Consider the following 19,279-nt stretch of genomic DNA (forward strand, 5'->3'; position numbering starts at 1 on the left):
CCCAAAGATGCCAGGGAGGAGAGGGGTGGGGGGAAAGGGCAACACTTCTTCAAACTATGGGCTGCTGATCACTGTGATACCCTGCTGCTGGTGCTGAAACCTCCTCCAGACTCTTACAGTTGGGAGGGTGTGTGTGTTGTAACTTTATCGTTTCTAATAAGGCTTCAACCACTTCTTGATTCTGTTTCAAGGAAACAGTTACACAAGCAACAATTAGATGTTCTTCAGCTGGTTTTGCAAACTTGTCACCTTTCCATATTGAAAAACATGTAGGTTTTAAGCACAGATTAAGTGGCGAATTACTGCAGTAGTACTTGGTGGGATGTCAACTCTGCAGTAAACAGTCCTGCAGCAGCCAGCAGGCTTGACTGTCAACATGTATCTTCAATTCCTAAAAAAACCCCACCTTTTCTCGTGCCCTGTAATGTGTACTCTTTACCATATATTTTGTATAGCTGTTAATTTTGAATGTCACTTTGAAACATTGCTCCCATAAAAATCTACAGTTCTTACAGGACACTGTTGCCAACAAAATTAACACAAGGAAACATCCCCCTCCCTCTTAATGATAATTTTCTACTCAATTAAAAGTCTTTCTTTCCTACACCAGTTTTCACCTTTGCTGCCATGTCACGTTTAGAGTAGTATCATCTACAGTAGCCATTTTTTCCCCTTTTGTAGCTAGCTTTCTCTGTTTCTTTGATTACTTACAGCATCAGTCAAATATATTCATATGTTTACAGAGAAAATGGCATTTCTCCACCCTCTAGTTAAACAGGTTTACCTTAGTAAAAGATGGGAATAACAAAATACTGGACCTAACACTTAAGAGCATGCCCATAAGAACCAAAGGATAACATTAATAATATGCAATTTGGCAACAAGTGTTTTAAAAAGTTGAAGTTTTACTGCCTTTAAAAATGAACCGTGCATTTTTATGCATAAAGTGTTATATAAACTTTCCATAGTCTTACAGTGGGAAACAAAGTCCCCCTCCTAACAACTGCAAAAAGCTTTCCAAATACATCTCCATTTTTACTATTTCACTAGAAATACATAAGCAAACACTCCTCAGGTGAGCAAATCCTTTTTCTTTTTAAACATAGCATCAAGGTAAGTTAGGATTGTTCTCTTTGCCCTTTCTGTTGCAGATTTAGACTCATCTGGAAGCAATTTTTCTCCCATTGACTCAGGATGCTACTGGCTGACAATAGAAAACAGTGCACATAATTCTCACCATTTTAGCTGTTGCTCTAGGTGGCTGCAAGGAAAAAAAATGTATGTAAAGGTTCTTAAGAGCCTCTGATATTACTCCAGTCCAGAAATCCCAGCCATATTTCACAGTATGCACCAATGTATTTGATGGAGGAAGCAAAGAGTTGTATTTCTTTTTCTCACAAATGAGTACAAATAAGAAAAAACTTCCCCAGATTACTGCCACCTTTTGAAGGCCTTTTAATGCCAGAAAGATTTCCTAAGGAAGAACCCTCTTATCTTGACACTCTTGGAGCTGCAAGTTATGATACCACGACATTCATTCGAAATGCTCCCAAATTTGAGAGTTAAGTAATGACATCTCTCGGGGCTCATCTACAGAGGAAAGATATCACAAAATAGGCTAAGGCTTACACTTGAAATATACCCAGCTATTTCACACTAACTCCTAAGGTGAACACATTCTATATTAAGAATACTTCATTGCAATTTAATCCAATCCAATCCTCAAAGTGACTTAAAAAATTGCTTTCTTCCTGTGGAATAAGAGCGCCCTAATGTAAGGCTAGCCTAGAACAGATACTGCCAAAAGACATCCCAGATAGCTTGCTGTGTGGACACAAACATACACATGCCATGTATGCCTGACAAAAGTCTTGTAATGACATCAAAACTTTCTGAAACATTTTAGCTAAATTATCAGTGAGATTTATATAGATGGGTGTAGCACCACTGTGTTGGCAGAATACTTTCATTTACTTCTTTTAAAGAAATATGTCTTAATATGTCGACAGTCATATTTCATTCTTATCACATACATAAGGCTTTTGTTACCAGAGTTTGCAAGAGCTCCATTCACAACTGCCCTCCAACATTTGGCATTTCAATGCAAAAAAGCAGCAGACAACGGGGGCTTGGGGCTTTCTGAGGTTCAGGACACCGATGTGTAGGTATTAAGCTTTACAAGAGATCCCAGCCCTTGACTGCTCAGAGTACCTGGAGTGAGAGTGCTGGGAAGAAGCACCTCTGGTTTTACTTGTCTACCTCAACGTAGTACATGTGCCTTTCCAGCTACTGTCTAATGTCTACTATTAACAGTAAATGTCTCAGTTTCCTGTGGGATTTTCACCAACAGGTTTATTAAGAGGTGGCAACAGGTCTCTAGCTTGCAGTAGAGAGGCCACCTTCCAGTACCCATGTGTGCCCAGCTGTGTGCCTTAACACCCTATACTCAGGTAACTGGCAATACACAATGTTGCTGGCTGCTACTAATATGGGGTTATCTATTCTGTACCAGCACACTTTTAACAGAAACTACTGACCTTGACAAAAATAACTGATGGGTTGGAAGCGGAAGCCTAAAGGAGGAGTCTCTTGAGTCTTCACTTGAGGCCTTTTGGGTACCTCTTAGAAAAAAGATACATATTGCAGTGATGGGTGTTTAGTCTTGAGCCTTGCACTTGGGCAAGGGGGCTACTACCTTCTGGAGCACTTCTGCTGCCTCAAGGCTTGTGGAGCAAAAATCAGGAACTGGCACTGACACCATGGGGAGGAAATATGGGTGAAAAGAAGATGAGAGGTCTCAGGGAAGTATAAACACAGCTCTAGAGCCCTTTGAGGAACGGCACATTCAGAAATGCCTGTGCCAGGCAGGTTCTTTCTTTTGATTCAGAGGTACTCAACAGAAAGTAGTCTCCACTGGAGAGTCCAGGATTTGAGCCAAGATGATTTCTGAAAGGCCCTGCCTTTAGGCTGTCGTGGTTTAACCCCAACCAAGACAGCTTGTGCACTTACTCCCAGTGAGTGGTGCCAGGCTGGAAGCAATTGAGGCCCACGTTAGTCCGCCCCCCGCCCCCCCTTCCCCAGGGGCTGCCGCCCACTTTCCCCGCTCCCAGAGGGGTGGGGAGGAGAATCGAAGGAATGCAACTCCCACGGGCTGAGATAAGAACAGTCTAGCAACTAGTGTACAATACGAATCACCACCGCTACCACCAACGACAACAATGGTAAGAGAAAATAGCAAAGGAAAGGAGTACAATACCACGCGCCGAACCACCAGTCCGACCCGGCCGACCCCCTGTCCTTCCGGGTACCTCCCAGTTCCCCCCTGGGCATGACGTGCTGTGGTATGGAATACCTCTTTGGTCAGTTTGGGTCAGGTGTCCTGTCTCTGCTTCCTCCCGGCTTCCCCTCCTCCCTGGCAGAGCATGAGACTCACAAAGTCCTTGGCCAAACCAAAACATCATTTTTATCAGCTTTGTTCCCAGCCCGAAAGTCAAAACACAGCACTGCACCAGCTACCAAGAAGGAGAAAAAATGACTGCTGCTGCTAAACCCAGGACAAGGCAAAGCACACAACTGTTGTTTAAACCACATCTAAAGAGGCATTTGCAAATTGTTCTAAAGGCAATTTCCTCACCAGTTTGCCCACTATTCTGGGAAAATAAGCCCACATTAAGAGCAGGATGATGAAAGTTATCTTTGGGTATCCTATGCAACAGGTGCTGAATAGCTAGGTGTTCTGAACTCAAGAAGTAATTCAGAGCAGCGTATCACCTAGCCAAATTTGTCCTTTCATATTGCTGCAGAGGAACAAATCCCAAATATGATCCACAGGCAACACATGAAATGGAGTTCGATGGCAAGGAGTAAGTAAATAAAACCTGTGTTCTCAAGCTGAACCTGATCTTTCCTGGTTTTGGCAATACTAGCTAGGATCAACAAGTATGTGAGGATATGCCGGAATTGAAGCAGCCATGAAGAATGTCCAGAATTCTTATTCTTCCTGTATTATACAACAATAATTCAAACAAACAAACAAACAAACCCACCAGAGGAAGTCCTGAAGTCAACAGGAGACTAATGAGAATAAAAGACTTGGATCAGATGTGTTGCATGAGGAAAACTTTTATAATATATCCTCCCTTGATTACACTTTGTGCCATATCACTGCGGGCAACTACTAGAAAATACAGGAGGCGTTTGTCTTCACAGCACCTTGCCCCACAGCTTGACCTCAGCACAAGTGGTATGGTTCTCCACATTTCGGGATTTGCAGAGACAGTGAAGATCTTGAACACGGCCATGAGACTTGGGAAAACACCCATCACAAGAACAGCTTTTTATCAAATTTTGAAATCAAGAATACAGTGACAAACAAGAAACTATACAAAACTGTGTCCAGGGTAAATCACTTGACAATAACCACAGCCAAAAGCAGGGAACAGAGAAGGCAATGCTTCAATCTTGGCCAGCATCTGGGAGAAACTGGAGGCAGTGAGCTGCCCTAACACAGCAGGATGGATCACACACATCATGGGTAGTGTTTGACTGAGTACTCTTCATATTACAGAGGAAAGCAATCAGCTTCTGTTTAAGACCTTAGTCTTTCTACTTCATTGACTGTTGTCATATTTAGGAATAGTCTATCAAAGAGAAAATCTCACAGAAAAAAACCCTAAACTGATAACTTCATAAAGCACTAATTAAATAGTTAACATTTGCTGCCATACATAGAGAGTGGTGCAGAGCTGTAAGTATCTCCCCTCAGGCAACAGAACAAGTCAGTATAGAAGCCAGGATTATTAGTTACAGGTGGTCCCATCGCCAAAAGCTACTTTTCCCTGTAAAAAGCTGCTTTTATAAAGATGTCATATATGTCTAGATTTAAGTACAAGTAGCAATATTGATACTACTGCAGAAGACAGAGTTAAGGAAGCAACAGAATAAGCACCATGATATTTAAGTGGGACATATTGTTTCAGCAGCACCAATATATTAATATGAAACCACAGCCTCAAAGAGATTATGAAGACCAAATCTAGAAGGCTGAAATTTTGAAGGGGACAAAATAATCAATGCATTAGGAAATAACAGATGTGGTAGGGGGAAAAAATAAAAACAACCAAACCAAACAATGCCCCCAGGAAAACCAATGTGGGTTAAGGCAAATTTCAGAAGAAGTTTAAAAAAGCCAAACCAGTTAAGATCTATTTCAGAAAACAGGACTTAGCACCTACTATCAACTGTGCCAAAAGCAAGGGAGGCTTACTTAGGTAAGTATATATATATATATATATACTTACTTAGGTAAGTACATAATGCCTGCTACTACACAAAACCAAGACCAAAGTATATCATATCCGATGCTTTGAATCAAAGTATACCATGGCCTCAGAGATATTTTTATAGCTTGTGTAGCTGGCGCTGGCAATAGGAAAGGAAGACTTATTCGTGTATTTGGAGAGGGAGGTAGGAGCACATCTTTTCATGGGAGTTGTCCTGGTGTGATCATAGCTCAAGAGTCAATTTGTAGATTTTTTAAAATGCAATCAATGCAAGGGCATGGAAGGGCTTGGGCCCAAAACCTGGTAATTTGAGACAGCAGGGGAAAGAAAAGGGGAAAAATAAAATAAATAATAATAATAAAAAAATCCATTTGAATTCTGGCCTTGGTAATTGTAGCAACTCCAATTACTGTAATTCCAAAGCCCAGCACAGGAGCCTCAGATATTCAGCAGGAAGTTCATAAAGCTGTGCTCAGACTTACACTTAGTGGTTCATGGGTGACAGGCTCTGAACATCTTTAGATACAATAGGCACTTAAAATGCTGAATCTTGCCTTAGGAAAAAATCCATTAACAACACATAGAGAAACCAAAAATATCAGAGGAAGCCACTACATGAAATACAGGAGAACTACTACTGAGTAAAGCAAAGATCGTGTACACAAAAATAATGGGACTAGTACGTAACTAGTCACAATTGAGAGCTCGATTCATTTAAAACATGTCATAGATGAAACAAAACGACAGACGACTTACACAACTGGTTGTTTCCTAAAACCTGCCAGGGACCCACCTGTTCCAGACAGATTCCAACGCTAAACCAAGAATACAGAAAATAGAAGCAGGCGAGTATCAGCAAATGGAATTGAATTTTAATTTCTACCAAGATGAATGCTGTGCAATCTTAGATAAATGTGTTATGTAAAAAGATACTGCATGAAATACTTTTTAGACAAATAGCAAGGTAGCCCAGTCATAAGGAGGGGGTGTATAAATGGAACTAAACTTAAACAGTAATTGAATTAATTTCTTCAGGAGTGAGATGTAGCTTCAGTAAAGTCCACATGGTTAAACAGGTCAATAGGAACTGAGGGGTAAAAGAGAATGTGCTATACTTACAAGAAAATAGGAAGTAAAGAACACTGGGAAGAATACAGGGAGATGCTAAAACAGATAAAGAACGGGTATTAGAAATGCAAAGCAAAACTCTAAAGTTCTCACAGTTACAGATGCTAAACACAAATAATTTTTCCAGTGATTTAAAACAAAAAAAAGAAAAAAAAAAAGAATTTGACCAAAAATAAGAGTGAAATGTAGTGTAAGTAACAAAGTCAATTAAAATATTAGTGGGGAAACCAGCATGCCATAAGAAACCAGAAAAGATTTATAATGAGTATGAATATATTGTACTTATAACAAATGACAGACTACAAGGCTTGAACATGGTAAGATTGTTGAGTGACAGTAAAAAATGAGAAACAGACAAATGTGAGGGTCTACAAGGGAAATGCATCAGAGTAACTGAAATACCTCTGAGGCTTGCTTGCTTAAAGATTAGAAAATTTGGAAGTTACCTTGAGTAATAAAATTTGTATTCATTTCAGAGAGAGTTGGGAAAAACCTAAACACAAGACCCAAACCCCACCAAAATCCTAAAACAAAAAAAGGGGCAAGAAATGAAAAGCCTTTAACCTCTGCAGTTTATTTCTGTTCATAAAGAAGACTGCTTTCAAAGTCATGTTTCAAAAGTGTCATTCCATTTAAAACCTATTGGAGATTCAAAGCAATACCCAGGAAAGCCATGCTGGATACTGCAAAGAAATGTCATCTTCTTACAAGGACGATTACATGGTTATAATATAAATATATGTGCCATATTTTTACCAATATTTTGCAGTTTCGTACCATTGAAAAACGAGCAACAGAAAGAAGCCTCCCCATCACATATACTCACATCTAATGTAAGTGTCAGGATTTGAAAATAACACAAGAGCAATCATGTAGTGCTATAAAGTTGGAAATCCATTAAAAAGTAAAAGTTATCTATAAAAAATTAATTTTACTTTATAAAAGTCAGAAATCATTAAAGTTCTTCTTGATGTCAAAAAGTGGGAGCTAGTAACAACAAAGTTTTCAAGGTTATTGCATGATAATAGTAACATTCTCTGTTGTTGGGAGTTTGATATACAAAGCCGTAATAAACTCTGTATCTTCATTTGATCTCAGAATATGTTGCCATATGGTCAATAGTTAAATGAAACAATGATATTGCTTATAGCTTTCTATTCTGTTATTTATCTATATATCAGCATATTGGTGATTTACAAACCCAAACACCTTGTCCATTTTTAGTTACTACAGCAGGTTACTTTTCCCAGTGTAGCAACACCACAGAAAATATCACACTATCAGATATTCCCCCCACAGCTCAATTAAAATACTATCGATATCTCAATGGAATCTATCTTCAAGCTGTTCTTCTGAATCATTCTAATTAAGAAAAATGCTACAGTGGGATCCTCCTTTTCATTAGTTTGTAAACAATTACACGCTTACTGAAATTTCTAAAAGAAAGATTGTGGGTTTTGTTTAAACAACAAAAAATTATTACTTCCTCCCCCCTTTCTTTGAAAGCAATAAGAGACTATGAGAAAGCAGCAGCACGTTCACATGCTGGCTCAGATCACACCAACACTTCAAACATATTAACCAAGTTCACCCCTGCTACAAGAAGGAAGAAGTCTGCCGCATGTTTGTCCTTGTGCTTGACTGTCTTTGCCAGCAGACTAGCACTCCATTCAGCTGGCAAGTTCAGGAAAATCAGTCAAGGGCCTTCTTCCATGAGCTTCTCCATACCCCTGCGATCTGGGCAGGCAGTATGTAATGAATTACTTATTATTACTTAAATACCCATATAGTTTACATAACATGAAAATTAAGATCTTTTTTTTTCCCCTTTGCTGCTCTATTTCTTCCCTGTATAGTCTGTCAGACCAGAAACAAGTATTAATCACAGGTATTTCTCTCTAACCCAGAAACAAGGCAGCTGGGTTTCTTAATACCTTCCCTCCGTCCACCGACAGATTTGCTGAACAATTCCACCAGAGCTTCAAAGGTTAAACCAAATTCCAGTTTAAAACTATTTACCATCACCAGTGTTTTTACCCCCTTTGGTTTTCCTAGTTTTAAGACAACTGGAATCCTTACCTAAATTTACAAAACCCATTAAATATAGGTCAACTGCAGCAGAATAGCCAGGCAAAAGTGTTAGCGTTTTCCTATTCTGGGCTCACTATTTGGACAGAAATATCAACTTATGACTAAGTAGCAAGAAATGAGTAATAAACTGACAAAAACAAATTAAGACATGCCAAAGAAACCACAAGACCTGACAAAATTAATTTAACAGGAGGAACAAGCCAGACATTTTTGAGGGGTGCATTCAGTTAGCTTTCAGATTGATCAGTTCCCGAGTGCTGCTGCTGACCAAGCTGGAAGCAAGAATGTGTGGGGAAGGGGTGGCGGAAAGAAGACAGTATAAATGAGAGTAACGGGAAAAGCACGTCTAAAGAGAACAGCAACACGTTTCCAGTTTAAATAACACACTGACTAGCACATAAAAATTACAGAAAAAAAGCAGGTATTTCCTCAAGTAAAGCATTTAAAGTATGAAACTGAGTCCCAATATTACAAAATGATTTATCTGCACAGGAAAGTGGAATAATTGAAATCATCAGAGAACAGGTATCACTGTAGTGCTACCATACTCTTTCATGCTCTACATTCTAAAGCTTTAAAAAACCCCACCTGATGTGAATCTACCTCCTAATATTTCAATAACATGGCTACATTAACACTGAAATTACAAACTACTTTTGCAAGCATTAAGGCAACTTCCAGTTCAGAACAGATTTGTGTGAACTAGTATATCTGTACTTCAGAAAACATCATGTGATGTAAAGTCTTTAAACTTTCCCAATTAGAAAAATCATGAGAAAAACCACTGCAGGTATCTGCAAGGGAAATACAGCACACTTCATTGCTGGCATCAATTTGTAGTTTATCAAGCTTACCTACACAGCAAATAAATTATAAAAGTTATCACAGAAAAGAAAATGGCATCAGAAACAGACAGGATGTCCTGCTGAGACATGAGCTAGAGTGGGAGGTGGGAGGTGAAACCACATATCTGCTGAGGTTGACATAACCTGCAGTGGTATGAAGCACAAGCAGGGGACATAAAGGAAGTGTGACTACTTGTCACCTCATCTTCACAAGCAGGGTCTTCCCTGCCTGCTAGGTCCAGGACTGTCCCAGTAGCATGAGTTTTGGCCATAATAAATTCTAGAGTAAAATACACAGAATAGGAAAGGAGACTAACGTTCAAGCTGAGGCTCCATAAATTAATCTAACAAATACTCTACTAAGCCCTTGGAAAATGTTGGAGTGCCCTGACAATTCTGAGTATTATATTGGTGCAATATATACTCAGAAAGCACATTCAGGACTGTTTAGTTGATGATTTTGACAGCCTTTTGAAAGACACAGAAAACACTGCAACTGATAAAGCCTCTAAAGCTGTTGGGAAAGTTGTTTTTTCTAAACTAGTGGCTAAGGTAAATAGAAGAAATGTGCTTTGACATGAAGTCTGCTACATGCCATGACATGTTACCTATCCTTTAAAAGGGACATGGTTTAGCAGTGAATTTGGCAGTGTCAGGTTAACAATTGGACTCTATCACATTAAAGGTCCTTTCCGACCTAAATGATTCTATAATTACCAGCCCATGAAACAGCTCTGTTTTCAGACAGACTCCCAGGGTGCCACTCTGGGTGGTTCTCTCACAACTGCTCTTTCCAAAGACAAGTCATTTACCATGCACCACTCTGTTTACCAGCCAGCAAGTAAGGCCTTTCCCTTTATTTTATTCTGGTTACGGTTTAAAACAGTACAGTTTAAAGTTTAGAATCCCCCCTTCCTTTTCATCTAGCTTATATATGTTCCTTACAATATACGAAAAACAAATACGATGACGATGAAGTAGGATGCAGTCAAGAACAGAAGTGGGCAAACAGTGGTCCAGAGGATGAACCGAGACACAACAAGAAACTTCAACAGGTGGTTCTTTTGTTTTCAGATTTATTCCTTCTAAGTAACATCTTTCGAAGTGTTCTGAACCAAAATTAAAATGCTGCTTCAAAACAAAGCCAGATGGGTATTTAATAAATTGGATTCATTTGTAAAGAGGATCCTGCTCTTCCCTGTTCTAAGCTCTGCTTTTGTTGCAACTTCTATTGTTAAAGTGTTGCCCATATCCATTCAGAAGTAAAATAATTATAGCATTTATTACTAGGGTTAATGCAGCTGTTCTAATTACTTTGCTGTATGACCACATACATATTATTGATGTTACTTGTAGTAAAGATAAATAAGAAACATAATAAAATTTGCAAACACTAATACAGCACTTACCTCACTAGCTTCTCCTTGAGAAAGGTTAAAATTCAAGCAGAACAAACCCAGCACTACATCCTACAGGTAGATTTAATTTAGTCCCACATGTGTTTAGCTGAAAGCCAGAAATGATTCAATCTCAAATTCTGAGATTGGAAAGATGTCTCCCGTATGTGGTAAAGGGAAACCAATGGCTTGAATTCAGGCTTGTGTTGTTTCAAGATCACTCTTTGAAAGGGTCTATCAGTGATTTTATTCTGCTTTGGAAACAAAAAAAATTACACGTCAGTGTTCACAAGGCAACTGGAAACAACAAGTTCTCACAATTATTTTCCTTCCAAAAGCATTGGAGAAGAGTCTCCCTTCCAGACAAGATTCCTCTACAAAACGCAAAGTATTTTCCCCACACAGCCTCACTAGGCAAGCTAGGGCTGTACAGCCACACTACACAACCAGGCAAATAACCAGGACCCATAAGCAAAAAGGGTGAAGTATGGTCCATTTAAAATAACAGACATCCATTACGCTGTGTTTCAATTCCCCTTTATTGTATGCCCAAGAGATGTCTAATGTTCTCATACAACTAAATACTTCAGGAAAAAGTAAATTCAACCCAGACTCTGAAAGCAAAACAAGATTTTCCCATTTTGTAGTCTTCACAATCAAAAATAGCAACAAAAAAGCCAAGTACCTCCAGAGATATGCGATTTTCACTGAAAATTCCCCTCATTAAAACTCTCCTCCCCTGCATTCATGACTAGCTAGAATTATATTTCTGATATCCCAAGGGCATCTACAAATGCAGATGGCATTGAGACTTTATTACACTACCAAAAACACCTTCTCCTCCAACAGATGACCCTCAAAGAGAACCTACCTCCATGTTGCAGCTCCTTGCTTTTATTTCTGCACAGTGACATAACAGCTACTAGTCTTTTTACTAGCTGGCACATTCTTTAACCACAGAGCTACAGGTGTTTCCCAGTAACCCTGATGGATTCCCCTGCATGTGAAAACCATTTGACTGAATCAACAACAGCATCTGCAGAGCAGTCTGGGGGGAGGAGGATGGATTAGACAGCAAGAGTCTCCTCCAGCCTTATTTCCCAGTATTCTGTGATATATAGGTGATCACTCTATCTAGCATTTATGCCTTTTGTCCTGAGCCAAAAGCAGCTGCTTTTCAACAAGATGGAATACAAAGACAAGGTACCCAGACCTATGGTAGCAGGTGTAGATTAGCAAACTGTAGACAATGACAGTCAGATTCTTAGCTAACTGCTGCTTTCTGTCCTGACAGGGAGCACTCTACCTGTGTCCTTGGATGAATCCTGAGGGTGAAAAATCCTCTTCTGTGGAGATGTTCATGTATTTGTCTGGGAAGCCGCAACCACAGCTCCAATATGTATCTGTACCTCTGCTTAGGGTTTGATGCTATGTAAGGTCTTTGTAAGAATGCTGCTATGGATTGCAGTCTCCATTCCAAACTGATCATTTCTGCAATATGACAGTTACTCCTGTTTTATACATTATTTGTAAAACACTTCTGAATCAAGAGACTGGACTCCATGGCTGGGTACAAGAAATGATAGCCTTCTAACAGCTTCATAAGACTGAGAAAAATAGCCTGTGGCAAGATGAAACTTCTAATAATAAGTGATCAGATTAAAAATGACAACTCTCTTTTCTCTAAGGGTAAGGAACACAGTCATTCATCTGGGGAAACTGCTATCTGCTTTGGTTTCAGCACAAACAAAATACTAGCTAAATTAAATATGGGTGCTATTATTGGATAGAGTTTGTGTAATACCTTTTGGACTACTCAAGGGAGTTTATGACCAACTCTAGAATTCATTCTTTGAGATGACCTTCTGCAATGCTTGGTGTTAAGCTAGAATTTGTCAGGGTTGCAGGAAGAGAAGTAAAGCTATCCTGATTCCTCTGCTATTATTGGCATTTAAGTTTGGACCATAGTAAAATCAAATTTCCCCTGATGTGGGGGAGCCAGGAATATCTGATAGAACAATGGCGAGAGAGGACATAGAGAGTTCAAGAGCAACATGTTTGCCTGGCTTACTGTAGTTATTGAGAGGGGATGTCTACAGTTACTTTTTGAAGGTATTTTTTTTTCTTTCTTGAACTTACAGTGTTTTTGTGTCTCCAGTGTTGCCCACTATTACTATACTACTTCTGAATGCTGAAAGTTACTTGGCCATACAAAGCATACTGGGAGAAGGGGAAAACAGGTTTTCCATAGTCCCAACCAAGCAGAGCCAGTTCTCTCTTGAGGGGGCTTCAACTTCCTCCTTTCCCCCCAAACTACATCAAGCAATACTTTGCAGGTAAACATCAACAGGAGCAAAAAGAGCATTCAGTAGCTGAGCAAGAGTTTCAGGAGGGTCTTCCACCCTGGTGATGCTTTAGGCCCTCTGCCAGTTTGCAGCTGCTGTCCTAGGCTGGCAGGCAGGAGGCAGTGGGCTCCCTGCCAGGCAGACATTGCAAGGATGCAGCAAGGGCATGGAGTCACTCTTCTACAGCGAAGCACAGGATTACATTATAGAAAGATGGAAAAGGCTGATGAAATTCATCAAGAAGGAAAGAGGGGAGGGGGGGTTAAGGGGGAAGGAGTTGAAGCAGAAAGAGTTTTTAGCTGCATGACAGCAGAGGTAGCCACAGCTGGTTGTAATTTGGTGAGCAGCCCCTTCCCCACCTGGCCTGATCAGAGAGAGCCTTAGCTGTCCCTCTTCCAGCCCGCAAAGCCCTCCCCGCACAAAAGGAGATGATTATAAAACTCACCCCAAGGTGTTTCTAAAGAAGCCTAGCTAGCAGTGCAGCATTTCTATGCTGAGAATATCCATCCATTGAAAAGGAGAATGCTTCCTCTACTGTAAGCATCCCGTTAGTAGGACACATTTGCAGGTGCTGTTATGTTTTACTTTCCAAGCCAAACTACGTTCAGTGTAACGTAATGGATAAAAAATGAAAAGGGTTTTGCTTAGTGTGCACACAGTCAAATCTTTTTAGAAAAACTTAACAGGTGGCCAAGTCTGAAAGGATTTTAACATGATAGCAAAAGCACATCTCTTGACACAAAGGAAAAAGCTGGGTTCAATTGCAAGTTGTTGCACAAAGGCTCATCTAGGCCTGACAGTTCAGGTATTCAGAATGCAAACTGATGAGCAAAACACGACATTCTCAGCATATGGGAATTCCTGACATCTCATACATTTCTGCCATGTAATTCCCTCTAACGCAGCCCAATATTCACCACAGAAGATTCTGTTACTGACATTTTCCTTTGTTTTTCTTTCCGTTACTTTTCTGGTAATGGGCTTAAGTTTGGGTGATATATGAAGAGCCTGATGTTTATGCCCCTCCTGTTCCCAAAAGGCAAAAGATCTCAAGCCACTGTCCCAGAGTTTAAATACTGCAACTAAGATGGCCAGAACCAATTCCAGTCCTAATAAATGTGATTTATAACAATGACTCCCTCTTACAGTTTCAATGGAAATCTACCCATCAGACACCGTTGCTGCTGAAAGTCAGCCTATGTGAACATATACACACTAAAAATTCCATGTAAACTTATTTTTGTTTTAAAATTTCTTCTTGGAAAGGATGTTCCCTTATTTATCATAGTAAGTTATGTTAGTTTGCACTGAAAACTGTTCCATCTGCTTAGCAAAGCTGCATTTATGATTCAAGAGAATCAATGACTGTTTAATACAGTTTTTTCATATTTGTTTTTTGCCAGTGTAACTGATTCATTTACTCATTTACTATGTGGATTTTAGTGTTAGACTTCATTAAAATAATTCAAAATTGGCTTATCTAATTTACACCTATAACCTATATTTCAAAAATCACTTTTGTTATCTCTTGGCAAAGACTCATTTCTTGGTTCATTTAGCAATGTGACCATGTTAAAGCCTATTTTCTTTCACAAAATATGGTGAAATATATCTATGCAAAATACATATTCTTAAGTATTGCTACAAAACAGCAAATATGAAATGTAGTAAGACATAAAAAAACAGAAGCACACAGATACTTCTCTGAGTGTACATATACATTTATCCCAAATATATTATATTGTGAAAATCAGTCATTCAAAGTAAATATTAACAACCCTATTGAAAGCTCCATGTGCTGAAGTTTCACAAATTACTATTATTAATAATATTACTAATAAAAACACCCAACATTTAAACATTGTCCTTGAACATAAACAGGAGATGTAGAGCAAAAAGGCCAGTGCAACTCAAAATGCACTAGCCAGACCATAACCTTGTAAGATGAGAGAGTAAGAATATGAACGCTATGACAGCATCAACATTATGGCACTCCTAGTCACTAAAGCAGTGGAGAATAGATGGAATATTATTTGTATGGGCTTGTAACAACTGCAGTGAAATTACTGTAACAGAATCCTGGGCAAACACATTTGGTCAAACAAAATGTTTGTCTATGGAATTCTTTTGATTTATAACAATGTACAATGTTTTGAGAGAAAGATACACAGACAAAGAAAATAAATACCCTCTAAACTTTAAAATATTTGTCCTTTAGCTGTTAAACTGTTTCACAATTTAATATCTCTAACAATAGTTGTAAGAGGAAAAAAACAAATATAGTCCCTAAACCAACCACAAACACTGACATCCTAGAAAAATCTAAATATTTTGAAGATGGAAACAAGACCAAACAAGCAAAATAAAGAACATCCTTCTGTAGACCTTTATGCTAAAATTAACTGGCAAAAAAGGGGGTCTATGAAACAGTGATCATAAGATGAAGCTTATGTATCTTTGCTCAGGAAACTTAGGGAGATTTGGAGGAATAAAATTTCCATGCAGGAGATGTTTTACTGAAATTGCTACTCAGTGAAGCCTGGGGCGCTCTTATTAAATGTTCCTTGTCCTCTTACAGATTTTACTGTTTAAATCCTTCCAAGTAAGCTAGAAATTAAAGAATAACATGTTTTCTGCAGGTTTCATTTCTATCCCACCCTATGCTTTTTCACCTCACAGCAACTGAAAAACTGCTCCACTTTGAGGGTAAACCTGAAAACCAACCAACCAATCAACCAACCAACAAGCTAAGAAACCTATTAGTATCAAAACCTTACTATGGGGATTGCATTGAAAAACTCAAACAGAACAGAAAGACTGAAGATAACATACAGAGAAATAAAAAGTATCAATCTGAACTTAGTATTGAGGCATCAGAGGAGGGGTTTTTGTTTGAGAAGCAGTAAGCTTAGGACAGTATCATAGTATCTGCCTCTACTGTCAATGAATAAACTGACTTCAAAGCCCAAAAAAACCCAAAAAGTTCCAAAAAGCCCCTAAACCATATCTGCATATCTTCCCAAGTGAAATGCAACTTTTTATTAAAACACAAAATAAAGCTCTGAAGAAATACTGGCTCTTTCATGCAAAGGTCAGAGTACAGTAAACTATCTGAATAATTCTAAAGCAATTATTGACTAGAATTATGAACTTTAATTATGAGAAAACCAAACACCTGCCAATGTGTTGATGAATGTTCATACTGGAAATGAGCACAAAATTCCGTAAGAAAGAACATAACCATAAAATAAAATGAGCTATGTGACAGTGAAGGAGTACTATGTCCTTGGTATTTGCCCGGCTTAAACCAAAATCTAGATCTCAGGAATGCTACAATTAATTACCCATTATGGCAGGTTACTGGAAGAAGCTTATAAAATTGCTAACTCATATTCTGTAGTGCAAACAAGACAGCTCTACCTCTCAGCTGAAACTATTTCATTTATATTATGTACTGAAACTAGGTCCAAAAGAGTGATTTCACATGTGCCGTAGGAAAATGTTGATGATATGCTCTCAAAAAAATAGTAGCCAGAATCGCATCTTTCCTTTTTAGAACAACTATAACTTTTACAGGCCACAAATCATTCAATGATTTGCTACTGAGCCTTTCTTCCACCAGACTGAATTTTGCAAGAATCACACGAGAAAACCATGGGAAATTCAAAAGATACGGAAGAGGCAGCAAAACCCCTTGATGTTCACAAATGAAATTACTCTTCACTGAGCATAACTGTCTTCATCAAACAAAGGGATTTAGATCAGCCTGATACTTTTGCAGCATTTACTGTCAACCTAAAGAGCTGTCTTACTGGATTCACACTGAGTTTAGCTCCCTGGCACGATCAGACAGCAGAGATTTTCCATGTACTTACCAATGCAGTCTCAGGGGATCTTATTATCCTTACCTTTAATAACATGAAAAAAAAAAGGCAATAACACATTTATCAAATTCTAGAGAGTCCTAAATTTAAGGTAGAGATATGGAGATTATTACCTCTTTGATTTAATCATGTTGTTAATTCAGAGCAGCAGACTCAGGCAATGAAATTTGAATTCTCTCTAACTTAAGGGAAAAAAGAAAACACTTGATCCTAGAGTTTGGCTAGTATATTTTGTTGGCAAAAACCTGTTACACTCTCAATAAAAACCAGATACTGCTGCTTAAAGAGGATTTAATCAAACTCATGCATAACAACTCCCCACCTCGCCCAGTTATTCATTACCTGTAGACAAAAAAAATAATATCTTGACTAGTTTGGATATGTATCACATCAGTAACAGTGGTGATCTGTGAATTTATAAGGCAGGAGTCTCTGAAGCACAAGACTGATTACAGAATCTGGCATCAGTGTTAGGAGTTTTATGGGGCAGGCAATATTAGACATATTTAATGTTAGCCACAATTAAGTTAATTCTCCACATCATCTGAAATACACTTCTAGTGGTATGTGTACACATTGCTGCAAACTACACTATCAAATAAATATATGAAGACTTCTCCTTAGAAAATCCACATTTAAGAATTGCTTTATGCCACTTCCCTCACAGATGCATTAGAAAGAAGCTATCCCACTACAGCCTTCACGTCACAGGAGTTACTATTTGCCACCAACAAAATCAAATACAAAGCTGCAATAGAATGCAATCACAGAAGGCCCTAAATTAAGTATTTCTGGTCAACCTAGAAACTAAGACAAGATTCTTTTATACAGTGAACCAGGATACCTTTCCTATCACTGTCCTGTGTCAAAAGTATCACTCCACACTCCAAACTTACCAGACTACAGCAACTACTATATCTTAGAAATGTATATGGCTCTTGGAGGCATATTGCTTATCTCTGTCAGGAAAACACTACCTCTGACAGAAGTATAAAGATCCTCCTATACATGCTGTGATAACCCATGAACATTTAAGTTTGCAGATGTGCATTTTTGTTTGTCAATCCATTGCACAAACACTGAAAACAGGTTGTCTCTTCTGCTATCTTGATGAAAAGGAAATAAACAGTACAGGACAAAACCTACCGATTATTTTCCTGAAACACAGATAATTTGTCATTACATTTAACACAAAATATTCTAATCCTTCTGAGTGGTGGCCATGGGAAGTTGGTTCTTAAAAAGCTTGAAATCCTTTTTACCTTGCAAACAAGAAAAACCCAACACAGGCTAGATTTGTCAACTTTCTAGAATGTGTTGAGACAGAGTCAAAAGATTTTCAAGAAAGTCTCAAGGTAATGCTTCATTGCTTATGGCATTAAATAGATGGATAAAAATCTCTCTAACGGTTTTAAAGTGAAAAGCATGTGGGGCAAAAAGACAAGCAGGTTTTCAGGAAACAGGTACTGTTTCTTTAAGTCTGAGATAGGAAGCCAGAGCTCGGACAGGAAAAGTTCTTAAAGTACTTAGCAGGAATTCACTGAACTGAAGCTCCACCAATTCGTAATTAGTGACTTCACTCATTGCACCTCTTTATTTAATCCTAACCAGGTATATTGTTTGAGCACAAATGAATTTCCATGATTCTGTATGGTCAGCAAACAACCTAGAACTAGATGCTGACATTCTTGTATTATTTCAAGATAGAGTGATAAAATAAACACTGAAGGCATTCTTTCAGTACGTGTTTTAATATCATATAAATGTGACCTATTTTGAGAATTAGTATTTCCCCTTAATTTAAAGGAGCTGAAGCCCAGCAACAAGGCTCATAATTCATGTATTTAGAGTCTAAGTGATTTATAAATCATTTACGTTCACAGGCAAAACGAGATTAAAACAACTATGGCACTGTTTTGTTTTTTTAAAGGATGAGGATCACCACCTGAAACAATTACAAAATGTAAGACATGTCTGGTTTTACCTACAAAGTCGCAACTCAGAGGATAGGAAATATGTGGGAAAATAGGCATTGTAACAGTGTTATGAGGAGGAACAAGCATAAATCTGAGATTATTCAAACAAGCAGTGCACAACTTCTTGGAAAGTCTGGAGCTAAAAATGAAACAGCAAGTGCAACTGATTCAGCAGTGTCAACTAGTGAAACTGCAAATACTGTGCAATAAAAGAATCTGTGCAGTATGAACACCAGAAAGTATTCCCATGGAAAAGAGATGAACTGCAAATCACTCCTCCAAAATCAATACTTAAAGTAACTATAATTACAAAGTTCCTTGGTCAAAACAT

At 38.5% G+C, this 19,279-nt stretch overlaps 1 protein-coding gene across 4 annotated transcripts in view; it reads right to left on the reverse strand.

The window, feature by feature from the left end:
- CDYL (chromodomain Y like) overlaps positions 1-19,279 on the reverse strand; it is a 103,863-nt gene that overhangs the window by 14,247 nt on the left and 70,337 nt on the right. Inside the window, exon 3 of one of the 4 annotated variants that reach the window (XM_061346566.1) lies at positions 6,402-6,446. The exons of 2 other annotated variants lie outside the window; for them this stretch is intronic. In XM_061346566.1, the coding sequence (XP_061202550.1) occupies positions 6,402-6,446 (45 nt within the window). Of the gene's footprint in view, positions 1-6,401; positions 6,447-11,614; positions 12,529-19,279 lie in introns of those variants that run through there. One more of the 4 variants, XM_061346565.1, reaches the window with a different exon arrangement.

Source organism: Neopsephotus bourkii, unplaced genomic scaffold, assembly GCF_033783945.1.
Source record: "Neopsephotus bourkii isolate Nb327-2 ecotype Australia unplaced genomic scaffold, CSIRO-AGI_Nbou_v1 NB_272, whole genome shotgun sequence".
Lineage (NCBI taxonomy): Eukaryota > Metazoa > Chordata > Aves > Psittaciformes > Psittacidae > Neopsephotus > Neopsephotus bourkii.